At 49.5% G+C, this 13747-nt stretch overlaps 1 protein-coding gene across 1 annotated transcript in view; it reads right to left on the bottom strand.

Moving 5' to 3' along the window:
- Positions 1–12727, bottom strand: part of LOC140901067 (adhesion G protein-coupled receptor E3-like) — a 30441-nt gene extending 17714 nt beyond the window's left edge. The window contains 8 exon segments of the mRNA XM_078849705.1: positions 3807–3867; positions 3869–3966; positions 6387–6589; positions 7488–7604; positions 8480–8663; positions 9642–9718; positions 11703–12307; positions 12723–12727. Coding sequence (XP_078705831.1) covers positions 3807–3867; positions 3869–3966; positions 6387–6589; positions 7488–7604; positions 8480–8663; positions 9642–9718; positions 11703–12307; positions 12723–12727 — 1350 coding nt within the window.
- Between the last annotated feature and the right edge of the window lie 1020 nt (positions 12728–13747).

The raw sequence follows: 13747 nt of genomic DNA, 5'->3' as shown, positions 1-13747 counted from the left end.
TTCTTTAGAGATGTGATTTTATAATCTTCAGCAATCTTGTAATGAAATATTTTTAAAGCAAATTTTAAACTAAGGTCCTGTAGACTAACATGTTCTGAGTAAATATTACAGTAATGCACAACTGTTTTTGTCAGTAAATTCAGAAACTGACAGTATATACCTAGGGGTTGGCAAATGCCTGTTAAATGGCTTCATTACCACTTGAATGGCTCTTTAACAGTTTCAATGTTTCAGAGTAACAGCCGTGTTAGTCTGTATTCGCAAAAAGAAAAGGAGTACTTGTGGCACCTTAGAGACTAACCAATTCATTTGAGCATGAGCTTTCGTGAGCTACAGCTCACTTCATCAGATGCATACCGTGGAAACTGCAGCAGACTTTATATACACGCAGAGAATATGAAACAATACCTCCTCCCACCCCACTGTCCTGCTGGTGATAGCTTATCTAAAGTGATCATCAAGTTGGGCCATTTCCAGCACAAATCCAGGTTTTCTCGCCCTCCACCCCCCCACACAAATTCACTCTCCTGCTGGTGATAGCCCATCCAAAGTGACCACTCTCCCCACAATGCGCATGATAATCAAGGTGGGCCACCCCCAGCACAAATCCAGGCCTTCTCACCCCCCCACCTCCATACACACACAAACTCACTTTCCTGCTGGCAATAGCTCATCCAAACTGACCACTCTCAAAGTTTAAATCCAAGTTAAACCAGAACATCCGGGGGGGGGGGGGGGGTAGGAAAAAACAAGGGGAAATAGGCTACCTTGCATAATGACTTAGCCACTCCCAGTCTCTATTTAAGCCTAAATTAATAGTATCCAATTTGCAAATGAATTCCAATTCAGCAGTTTCTCGCTGGAGTCTGGATTTGAAGTTTTTTTGTTTTAAGATAGCGACCTTCATGTCTGTGATTGTGTGACCAGAGAGATTGAAGTGTTCTCCGACTGGTTTATGAATGTTATAATTCTTGACATCTGATTTGTGTCCATTTATTCTTTTACGTAGAGACTGTCCAGTTTGACCAATGTACATGGCAGAGGGGCATTGCTGGCACATGATGGCATATATCACATTGGTGGATGTGCAGGTGAACGAGCCTCTGATAGTGTGGCTGATGTTATTAGGCCCTGTGATGGTGTCCCCTGAATAGATATGTGGGCACAGTTGGCAACGGGCTTTGTTGCAAGGATAGGTTCCTGGGTTAGTGGTTCTGTGTGTGGTATGTGGTTGTTGGTGAGTATTTGCTTCAGGTTGCGGGGCTGTCTGTAGGCAAGGACTGGCCTGTCTCCCAAGATTTGTGAGAGTGTTGGGTCATCCTTTAGGATAGGTTGTAGATCCTTAATAATGCGTTGGAGGGGTTTTAGTTGGGGGCTGAAGGTGACGGCTAGTGGCGTTCTGTTATTTTCTTTGTTAGGCCTGTCCTGTAGTAGGTAACTTCTGGGAACTCTTGTTGTTCTAATAGGTCTGGCAGACTGGATGCTTTTTCATTTTAAGTTACTAGATCCCTTCTGGAGTAAGAGTCACCAGGCTGCAGCAGCTGCAGGAAGGGTCAGAACAGGGATAGGAAGAGGCAGAAGGGTGGACACTAAGACCCACAGGTGCCCCAAATTTTCAGATGCCCTACACAGTCTTGTATGCTGCATATGCCTTAGGACAGCCCTGAGTGGATCACAAGCTAAATATGAGTGAACAGTGTAACGCTGTTGCAAAAAAAGCAAACATCATTCTGGGATGCATTATCAAGGAGTATTGTAAGCAAGACACGAGAAGTAATTCTTCCGCTCTAGTACACGCTGATTAGGCCTCAACTGGAGTACTGTGTCCAGTTCTGGGCACCAAATTTCAGGAAAGATGTGGATAAATTGGAGAAAATCCAGAGAAGAGCAACAAAACTGATTAAAGCTCTAGAAAACATGACCTATGAGGGAAGGTTGAAAAAATTGGGTTTGTTTGGTCTGGAGAAGAGAAGACTGAGAGGGGACATGATAACAGTTTTCAAATACATAAAAGGTTGTTACAAGGAGGAGGGATAAAAATTGTTTTTCTTCACATCTGTAGAAAGGGCGGTTTAGGTTGGACATTAGGAAAAAATTCCTAACTGTCAGGGTGGTTAAGCACTGGAATAAATTGCCTAGGGAGGTTGTGGAATCTCCATCATTGGGGATTTTTAAGAGCAGGTCGGACAAACACCTGTCAGGGATGGTCTAGATAATACTTATTCCTGCCATGAGTGCAGGGGACTGGACTAGATAACTTCAAGGTCCCTTCCAGTTCTATGATTCTATGGACTATGGGTGACCATTTATAATATGGTTACCAATGTTACAAAATTTCAATGAATCTTACCAGATATGCCATGTAAGGTATCAGTCGAAAAGTTATGATTTGTAAGTATGATAATCTTGTTAAAATGTATGTATTTTCTTTGCATCGTGAGTTATAAATGTGTGATATGTCTGTGCTGTGTTTCTGGGTGACACCCCCGGACAGATTGGCATCAGCACTATCCAGTCTGTTTGGTGGCCCATTGAGGGTAATCACCTATACCAGTGTTTCTCAAACTGGGATCTGCAAGGGCATTCCAAGGGGTCCACAGGCCCCGCTGATCAAGTCCTCCACCTCCCTCCCAGTGCCTTCTGCATGCTGGGGAACAGCTGTTCAGCGGCATGCAGGAAGCGCTGAGAGGGAGGGGGAGGGGCGGGGATGGGGTACGCTCAGGGGAGGGGGCAGAAAGACACAGGGAAGAGGAGGAGCAGGGGTGGACCGGGGGTGGGAAGAGGTGGGGTGGGGCCTTAGGGGAATAGATGGAATGGGGGTGGGGCCTGGGGCTGAGCAGGGGGTTGGAGGTCTGCGAAAAATTTTAAATTAAAATGGGGGTCCTCAGGTTCCTAAAGTTTGAGAATCGCTGAGCTCTAGAATGAACACATTGAGAGAAGCCAGGGGCTATGCCCAAGAGTCAGCAGGACATGTAGGGACATGCCTATGAACAGGGGACTCCAAGTACCTTTCCATGCCCATGTGCTGTGATCTTCTCTTTGGGACAGAGGAAGTACAAGCCACATGGAAAAGGATAGAAAAAGGCAGCTGCATCACCTCCATTTTGTCTTCAATCCTGCTTCTCACCTCTGGAGTGACTTCTCGACAAACTGAAGCTTTGAACAGAGGTCTGATAGACCCATCTAAGCTTTGGGTGTGTTCCAGAGGGACTTTACAAGCCAGCAAACTCACCAACGCTGCTAAGAACCTGATATATGGATCTTGAAGTCATATGTATTGGATTGCTTTGATCCTTTAACAACTCTCTTCACTTTCTTTTCCTTTCATTTATAATAAAACCTTTAGTTTTAGAAACTAAAGGATTGGCTGGTAGCTTGGTATTTTGGGTAAGAGCCAAACTAATATTGACCTGGCAATGTGGCAGTCCCTTTGGGGATCAGACGAACATTTTGTTAAGTGAATAGCATTTTAAGCAACTTCTCGCTTTACTGGACCTATCTGCTGATTGGGAGCCAGAGACGGGAATTCAATAAAGGGGGCTGTGTGATTTCTTTTTTTCAGCTTCTCGGTAACCAGTGTTGGGGATCCAGAGCACAGATTGTGACTGGTTGGTGATTCTAACTACACTGTTATCCACCAGATCACAATCCCAGCCCAGCCCACTTGACCCTGACCGATCCTGTGTGGCCACAGATTATACCCTGAGGTTTCTACTCAGTGGTCATTCAGGCAAAATTCCCATTGATTTTGTCCAAGTCAGGAACTCAGAGTCCAGCCCTTTGATCTGAGTCTGACAGTGAGATACCTCCATTCCGGTGGGACCCATCAGGAGTGCGAAGCTAGAGAGATGGTCACAGCTGCAGATGGTTCATCTGGAGACTTTTGCAGCCACCCTCAGCCCAGGTGCCTTTCCCAGCGATGAATTTCCAGTGAACGCAGCGAGTCTCTTCCTCCTCTTTCTTTGCCTGGAAACCAAAACACCATCGTCCTCCTCACTGGATCAAGGGGAGAATACGGTTTCTTTTGTCACACATCTCTAAATAGACAGTAATAAACCTGAAGTCACCAATGGCTTCATGGCTCTCATTGTGCTGCACGTAACAGCCATTTGGGACTTCCCATTGGCAGTGGAAATACAAGCGAGATCCTCCCGCTCCAATAGCACAAACCTCTTGTGATGCTGTCAGGGTTCCCTCCCCACTCTGAAATCTAGGGTACAGATGTGGGGACCCGCATGAAAGACCCCCTAAGCTTATTCTTACCAGCTTAGGTTAAAACTTCCCCAAGGCACAAATTCTTTGCCCTTGGAGGGTACGCCGCCACCACCAAGTGATTTAACAAAGAATCAGGGAAAAGACCACTTGGAGAATATCCCCCCAAGCCCTTACACCTCTTTTCCTGGAGAGGCTTGAGGATAATATCCTAACCAATTGGTTACAAAGTGATCACAGACCCAAACCCCTGGGTCTTAGGACAATAGAGAAATCAGTCAGGTTCTTAAAAGAAGGATTTTATTTTAAAAAAAAGGTAAAAATCACCTCTGTAAAATCAGGATGGAAAATAACTTTACAGGGTAACAAAAGATTCAAAAACACAGCAGAACTTCCTCTAGGCTTCGTTTCAAAGTTACAAAAAACAGAATAAACCTCCCTCCAGCAAAGGAAAAATTCACAAGCAGAACAAAAGATAATCTTAGACGCCTTGCCTGGCTTTTACTTACAATTTTTGTAATATGAGAGACTTTTAGGATGGTTTATAGGAGGAGTTTTCTGACCTGATGCTTCTCTGCTTCCCAAGAGAACACACATAAAACCAAAGCCTTCCCGCCCCACCCCAAGATTTGAGAGTATCTTCTTTCCCCACTGGTTCTTTTGGTCAGATGCCAACCAGGTTATTTGAGCTTCTTAACCCCTTACAGGTAAGGAGGAATTCTAGGCTGCCCTTATCTGTATGGTTATGACAGATGCAGCAAGGAGTGGGGAGTACTGACCTGGGAATGTTGCAGGGGAGTTTTACTGGGAATGTCTGCATTGGGGATGGGAGACTTTCCTTGAGGGAAGATACCTGAGCATGTAACATGAGAGCCCGGGAGGGGGGTTGGGGCCAGGTGACACCTTCTGCCCAGGAAACTGGACAAAGGCTGGAGGAGGGGGGTGTGAGATGGCTGGAGGGGGTTTCAGTTTGGGGCTGACTGGGGAAACAGAGGGAGCCCCGGGACTGGGGTCTAAGCTCCCTGCCCCACAGAAGGACTTCATAGAATCAATCATAGAATATCAGGGTTGGAAGGGACCCCAGAAGGTCATCTAGTCCAACCCCCTGCTCAAAGCAGGACCAATTCCCAGTTAAATCATCCCAGCCAGGGCTTTGTCAAGCCTGACCTTAAAAACCTCTAAGGAAGGAGATTCTACCACCTCCCTAGGTAACGCATTCCAGTGTTTCACCACCCTCTTAGTGAAAAAGTTTTTCCTAATATCCAATCTAAACCTCCCCCACTGCAACTTGACTTGACTGAGGGGTCCGTGTTGTACCTACCAGCTCTGTTTGGGACTGTGTTCCTGTTGTCCAATAAACCTTCTGTTTTACTGGCCGGCTGAGAGTCACAGTGAATTGCAGGAAGTGGGGGTACAGGGCCCTGACTCCCCCACACTCCGTGACACCCCTGACCCCAGAGCTGAAATGGTAATTCCCTTAACTCTGAGTACTGTTGGGTCTATAGCACACAATTGTACAGTTCCGATTTGAGCCATTAAAAGGCATTCTTACACCCACCCACAAATATCCACATGCACTCTATCAAGTTCATTACTTTATCAAAGAAGGCACCATCTCATGCTGCTTCCCTGAACTCTGCTATCTATAGGGCAGAGGTCCCCAAACAGTGGGGTGCACCCCCTAAGGAGACATAGAGGAACCTTCAGAGGGACATGACAAGTCTCGGGTCAGGCCCCATGTGGGGCAGAGAGGGAACACCATCCAGCACTTCCCCACCCTGACCTCTGCTCTGGTCCCACCTGTAGCCACATCCCCAACTTCCAGCCCCATGCCTGGCACCATTCCCAACCTCAGCATGTCTCCACTCCCAGTCCCAGCCCCTTGCGGCTCCATTCCCGGCCTTCCATTTATTCCTGCTCTGAGGGGTGAGCCAGGCACAGTTGTTATTCCTGAGCATTTTACATGATTAATCATAATCAGGCCTGGTGTGAACCCTATGTAATGTTCTCCATCAAAACAGCCCCAGCGTCAGGACTGAAGAAGCTTCCTCTCTTTCTCAGATAACTGTTTCTCAGTCCAGAAAGGCAGCAGAACTCAAATGCCCTGCAGGAGATGCATCTTTCAAGAGACCAGCTGGAGTCCCGGGCACACAGCAAAGTAAAAGGATCTACACTCGTCTATGGCGCAGGGTGAAATTCACAGGTCTGGAGAGGTACATGGGCCTCCCATCTCCGATAGCCCCACTCACCACCCTGGAATTCAGGTGAAAATTCCTCAATTTCTCATCAGCCATTAGATCTCCCTCATCGAGAAATGTCATGTTAATGATGGAGCCCAGGGTGGAGTAAGAAATAAAAGCAACAGCCCAAGGATCAGAAAGAATGAAATGGTGACTCATCATAGAGACAGGGACACTGAGACAAAGAAAGAGCAAGCCAGGTGCCAAAGGTCACAGCGAGTCTGGGGCAGAGCTGGGAAAAGAACCCAGGAGTCCTGGCTAGCATTTTGAGCTTTAACCACTCGAATATGTTGCCTCCTCCCTCTTCTTCCACAGAAGCACTTCTGTGTTGGAAACATCTGGTGTGCACGATGGGAGTGTGATTCCTAAAGTGCACTAACGTACATTAAAGCACACTAGGGAATCTTTAGTGCACACTAGTAGGGTCTATATGGACCAATTAATGCACAGTTAGTTAGTGCTCTTTAAAAATCGTATCCCCATACTGCACATTATCCAGCTCGGTACACAGCCCTAGGTGAAAGGCACTGAGGTGAAGCCATAGTTTTTCTTGGTTAGGAGAGACAGAGGGGATGGTTAGTGAGGAGCTTTCCCTGGGGCTAAAGAATTAAGAACCAGTCCCAGTTACATCATACTGGCCTGAAAATTGGAGTAAAATTGGTCAATATTATCCTGGTTCCATTCCAGGAAGTCACACAGGTCAACCTGGGGCCAAGCTGGGCTCATCATCAGGACATCATGTGTTGGGCCAACGGATCTCTGATCTTCCCATTCTCTGGACCAATTCATATGCCCATCAAAGCTTCTCTCTCCTCCCTGCCCCACATGGGTTGGTTTTCATGCTGTGGGACAGCCAGGAATGAAGGGCTCTGCAGAGCTCAACGGCCTGAGAAACACTGGCTCAGCCAACAAGGTCCACGCTAGTGTCAGGATAACAAAGGCAAGCAAGCCAGCATGGGGCGAGAGGAAGGGGAGAACTAGGGCCGGGGTTTGGTGTCTAAAGGGGTGAGTGCCTGGGAAGCACCAGGATGGTACCTTTTGTGTCTGCTCTGGTGACGGCATTGCAGTAAATGTCCATTGTCTCCTCCTGACCTCTCAGCCTGAAGACCTCATCACAGCGACCTGCAGCTCGGACGAGGAGCGTCTCGATAGCTGGGGAGGGAAATGGCAATGCCTCTTGCTGCAAGGGCAAGGCAGGTTTGGAGCTCCACTATCTCTGAATCCCACCACCCCTCCCGCTTCCTCCTCACCTCCATCTTTCTGTGTTTCCCTGAGCCCCTCTGGCTGACCTTCTGTGATCCATCATGCCTGCGCCCCCATGAAGATGCCACTGTGCCAAGAGGCAGAAGGCAACTTCTCCCTGCTGCCTCACCTCTGCGCTTTAGCAGGGGAAGCAGCAAGAAGGGGTTTTGCTGGGGCAGGGAGTGAAAAGAGGAACTAATGGCAGCTGCCTGTGGCAACAGGAGATTGGCATTGCTTTTAAACCCCTCTCAGGCAGCTGCCATTGCTGCAAAGCCCCAGGGCTGGGCTTATGGGTGGTGGGTAGCATAGGCCGGGGAAGGCTGTGCCTCCCCAAACAGCCTGGCATGGCCCAGCCCATGCTTTGCCCCCAGGCTCCCTCCTGCCTGCTTCCAGTTCCCTTCCGACTCTTCCATGGCTGAGAGGCTGGGGCAGGCAGGCTGGGGCCGGTGCTCACAAGGCCCAGGGCTGGGGGCACTGGGGCCGGGGCCATGCTGCTCCCACTGTGCTGCCCGCCTGGTGCTCCGGGGCTGGTGTAGCGTGGGGTGCAGGCGGGATGGGTTGCTCTCGGCTCCATTGGAAGAGAGGGGGTGGAAGGGACCTATGGCAGAAAGGGAGGGGCTGGGGGCTAGCCTCTCTCAATGGCTCGTTCTCCTACCACCCATGGCTGGGTTATAAACCCTGAGAGAGGGGCAGTGAGGCTGCAGTGGTGTTCCGCACTGAAAAGTGTATAACCCCCTATCTCACAGCTGCCACGAGGCGATGTGGGAGCCTCTCATCCTCCTCACCCATAAACTCTGTTGTCATGTTCTGGGTCTTCTTCTCTGGAGACCACAAAGCAGCCATCAGTGCAGCCAATTCCACACTCTGCAGGAGGAAGGTCACGGCGGAGGCCACCTCCCTCTTGCTCTCGTTCCCACTAGCACTGAGGATGGAGCTATTCAGGAAGGAACCAAAGGGGCGAGCAACTTCCTGGGTTAGGGAAAGGAAACACCCTGAGAAGGACGGAGGATTTCAGTGGTTCATGAGACACATTCTTCAGACTCCCAGGGGAACAATGACCCTCTTAGGGACATACGGGTTCATAGTGACCTTCCCACTCAGAGGGACTGCAGCTTTCTCAAAGAGGGAGCCCTTTACTGAGCGAGTGAGGCTACTGAGGCTTGCTCAGGACTTCACAGTAATCTGAAGCCAGGGTACGTCTAACACCGTGTGTCATTCGCTCCTCATCCCTGGTCCCTTCAGTGTAGGTGCCAGAGAACATTACAACCAATCAGCAGACATCTCGGTTCTCTCTGTGTTGCCCCCAGAAGCAATTTGGATCTTCCTAGGACCAGTGGGGACAGAACCCAGATCCCCTGCCACTTCAGCTAGAGATCATGCTCATGCGCACACACACCCCTTTTCTGAAGAGCAGCTACAATTTCCCCCAAAGTGAGAGGGCTATACCAATGCGCAGGGCATTTGGCCATGGAGCGCCCACCCACGTAGGGGCAGAACCTCTAACCTCCAGCGATGCTGCTCTGCCCTCTGCACACATGGTCTCCAAATTCACTAAGGTTGAATTCATGAAGGAGCAAAATTCACTGGTGATGCCCTGCAGAACCATCAGAGGAAATGGGTTATTTCTACAAGCATGGAAAGGCCACCCAAAATTAAGGTAAATGGTTCCTCATCATGATCTTGCTTTGACCTATGGTTGGCTGGCTGTCCCACTACAATGTCCACAGATTAAGACATGTTAAGGCTAAGTGTGCTGAAGCCCACAGACATGCTGATATTTCACATAGTATTGAAGGTTGAGTTTTCAAAAGCACTTTGTGTTGGACTGATTCTGCTCCCACTGAAGTCAGTGGTAAACCTTGGATAAGCAGAGAATCCTCAGGCTCAAAGTTTTCTGTGTACTCTTTGTGAAAACCCTGAAAGCCCAAATAAACCCCTCACAAGTACCTGCTGAAAGACATCTTTGCACATCTTCAACTGCTCTTTTACCTGCTGAGTTTCAGTCTGGCATTTAAAGGTAACATCTAGCAACAGAAAGAGAGGCACGGACAATTACATCAAGTCAACATCTGCAGGGCTAAGGTTTTCAAAAGTGTCTCGTGATTTCAGACATCTTAAAAGGGCCCTGACTTTCAAAAGTGCTGAGCACTCACCCTCTGAAAATCAGGCCCCTTTACGGTCTCAAGTTAGGCAACCAAAATCACAAGGCAATTTTGAAAATCTTGGCCTAAGTGATACAGCTAAGACCACACTCACACGGACTCTATGACAGAGCTGGGAATGGAAGCTTGATCACTTGAGTCCTAGCCTAGCATTTTAGCCACAAGGGCCATCCTTTCTTCCTTCCAGAATGCAAAGTTGATGATCTCCTGAAACCCAGCAGGTGTTTTCTCCCTTTAACTCCATTGATCCCTTAAGCCCCGTCTGACAACTTTCAACTGAGTTTATAATCAGTTAGCAATACATTCAGCCCTAAAAGCCTGGTGTGTGTCCACACATCACCTGGTTAATACTCACTTACGCTTTGTCTGTGTGTCTCAGAGATCAGTGTGTCTTATGTGTCCTCTGGGGCTGCTCCACCAAGAGTCTGGTTCTGCTACAGCTCCTAGCTATGGGAGATCGTCCCTTAGCTCAACCAGGAGTGGCTCATGGATTTACAAGGTCCTGGGTTTGATCCTTGGGGATAACCAAGATGACTGTTACATCAATACTCGAGAATTTTCCCTTCCCAAGAACTGTTCTAACCCTGCTCTTGTACTTCTAAAAGGCCTGACTCTCATCAAGGTATGTCTACACTAGGAACGCTAAAGTGGTGCAGCTGCAGCCGTGCCACTGTAGTGTAGACACTGACGATGGTGATGGAAGGGTTCTTCCATTGCTGTAGTAAATCCGCCTCTCAGAGGTGGTAGCTAGGACAAGAGAAGAAGTCTTCTGTTGACCTTGTGTTGCCTACCCTGAGGCTTAGGCTGCCTTATGATTGACTGAAGTTTTAGGTGTTGAGCAGGCCTCAGTTACACTAAAAGCCTTACGTTGCTCTGGCCTGGAAAAGGCGGTTCAAGTGGCTGGAAAAGGATCCTAAGAATGTTCCCTGTGGAGGGACCCTCCACAGCGAGTGTGGAACTGGTATAAGGGCCTTTATATGATCTTGGCTTCATCTGCAAGGCAGATCAAGGATGTGGTCAGAACATACCATGCTACAGCTACTTTCTGGTTCTCAGGGGCCATGGGAAGCAGAGGGTAAATTACAGCAACCCTGCATGGTCCCAGAATGCACAGAGCACAACGGTGGCTCAAAGCGACCTGTTCCTCCACCATTGCTGTTCCCTGGTGCAAGCACAGGACTGGCATAAGTAAGAATCAGGCACAAAATTCCCTTGGGTACCCAGAGGGCATCACAACCAAGTGTGGGAGGAAAAGTGCAACGGTCCTTAAACCAATTCAGACCAGCTGGCGAGCAGCTGCCTAACTGCATGAGCTGGGCGGAAACTAGTAGAGTGCAGCTAGCAACACAGGTACAATCTTAGGCCTGGACTACGCCTAAAACTTCGGTAGATCTAGCTATGTCACTCAGCGGTGTGAAAAATTCACACCCCTGAGAGACGTAGTTAAGGCGTCAAAGCCCAGTGTCGACACCACTAGGTTGACAAAAGAATTCTTCCGTCAACCCAGATACCAGCTCGCGGCGGGGTGGATTCACTACAGTGACAGAAAAACCCCTTCCATCGCTGTACCAAGTGTCTACACGACAGTGCTTCAGAGGCACATCTGCAGCGCCGTACCTGCTGCTGTAGCTTCTGTAGTATGGACACAGCCTGAGTAACTGTGGCTAGTGGTGGCCTAGGATGGCATGCTGGGCCAAATTCTCAGCTGGTGTAACTCAATGGAGCCCCATCAAAATCAACAGACTTTACACCAGGCCCATGGTTGCCTCCCCGGTTGTGACACTGTTTTCTTTGCATCATGCACAGAAACTGTGGTCAAAATAGATTTAAAACCCAGGCTACTCACTCTTCCTGCAGGAACCCGGAGTCCCATAGCTGTCCATGGCAGCAGTGCCAACACTCAGGAGTGCGAATGGAGAGCTGGCATGTTCCACAGCATGGGATCTCATGGCAGGTCCAAGCGTACGCATGCCCCAAACGAACTCAGTGCCAGGGACTCGGTTCCACTCCACATCCTTTAGAGGCTGATTGTCTAAGATGATGGCGCCAGCCTCTGATCTATTGGCCACCATCAAGGCAAAGTTCTTGAAGCCCTCCTGCTCATTTAGAGAATACATCAGGCAGTAACTGGCAACATCTGGAACATTCATCAGGAAGGCGTGGGAGGAATTAGGGATAGCTGCGCCCAGGCTGTAGAACACCACCTGGATGCTCACGTTAGCAGAGATGTAGACTGGGATTGAGGGCTTGACAGGAAGTTGGAGTACATTGCCTCCTGTTAGAGTAACATTCTCTTGCAGGTCCCCTCGTTGATACAACACAGTCGTGCTCTGGGAAGCAGTGATATAGACTATGTCATCTACTTTCTTCCAGGGTAAGGGAGGAATGATGTATGTTGTACCCCAGCTGCAGACTGGTAGGAGCTGCTCAAAGACGTGGTTGCATTTTGTGCTATTACAAAAACACACCTGGCCAACCAAGACGGCCACTGGCTTTTCTGAGACAATCCTGGTGCCAGACAGATCTTCTATGCCTTGTAACTGGATGCCTTGGAAACTGAGGAGCTTAATTAAATAAAACTTTCATTTAATAAGTTTCCATTATTTCTCTTTTAATTATATAGGGCCAGATCTTCAGCTAGTGTAAAATCAGTGTAGCACCACTGATGACAACAGACCTTAGCTGATTTACAACAGATGAGGATTCTGCCCATTACCCTCGAGCTGACATCCCACTTGGCTCTTTATAGAGAGATCCAGAAACATTGTATCTCCCAATAAACATTTTATCCTCACTCCCAGAGCTCGCTCTCTGTCTCTGAGGGGAGATATTGTGAAATGCTGAGCCTCCTTCCCCTGTCCCTTACACCATATGACCGCCATTGATTTCAGTGCATTTCTCCTGATTTACATTGATGTACGTGAGAAGAGAATGAGGCCCATCATTCTTAGCCTGAATGGGAGCTGGCGGCAGGGCTGGATTTAGGGGCAGGTGACCCAGGCAACCACCGGTGGTGCCAGGTTTGGGGGGCCCCGGGCTCGGGGTGCTGTTTTGGTTGTTAGCGACAAAAGGGAAAACAGACTGTTTCAAGTAAAATGTTTCAGGTATTCCATACGTGGATTCATTTTTCACTAGCCTCCTAGAATGTTCTGGACCTTTATAGGATCTCATGGAACCTTCCAGATTTTCTGAGAACTACATTTTCCTCCAGCCTCCTAGAATGTTGTCAGCCATGCCCTCGCGACTATACACGGAGCAGGGCAACACCAAGGGTTGGCAACTTTCTGATTGCACAAAACCAAACACCCTGGCCCCCGCCCCCTTCCCCAAGGCCCCGTCCCTTCTCCAAGGCCCTGCCCCCCCCCCCACTCCAGCCTCCCTCCCTCGGTTGCTTGCTCTCCCCCACCCTCACTCACTATCACTGGGCTGGGGCAGGGGATTGGGGTGTGGGAGGGGGTGAGGGCTCCAGCTGGGTGTGTGGGCTCCAGGGTGGGGCTGGAAATCAGAGGTTCGTGGTGCAGGAGGGGGCTCTGGACTGGGTCAGGGGGTTGGGGTGGAGGAGGGGCTGAGGGCTCTGGCTGGGGGTGTGGGCTCTGGGGTGGGGCTGGGGATGAGGGGTTTGGGATGCAGGAGGGAGCTCTGGGCTGGGGCCAAATGGTTTGGAGTGGAGGAGGATGCTCAGGGCTAAGGCAGGGCATTGGAGGGGATGCTGGATGCTGGCTCCGGGGCGGGGGGGGGGGGGGTTGGGTGCGGGAGGGGGTTCCAACCTGGCGTAGGGGGTTCGGGGTGGGGGCTCTGGCCGGGCGGTGCTTACCTCAAGCAGCTCCCAGTCGGTGGCTCAGTGGGGCTAAGGCAGGCTCCCTGCCTGCCCTTGCTCCGTGCTGCTCCCAG

Source organism: Lepidochelys kempii, chromosome 20, assembly GCF_965140285.1.
Source record: "Lepidochelys kempii isolate rLepKem1 chromosome 20, rLepKem1.hap1, whole genome shotgun sequence".
Classification (NCBI taxonomy): domain Eukaryota; kingdom Metazoa; phylum Chordata; order Testudines; family Cheloniidae; genus Lepidochelys; species Lepidochelys kempii.
The sequence above is the reverse complement of the archived record's forward strand: the minus strand, read 5'-3'. Positions and strand labels throughout refer to the sequence as shown.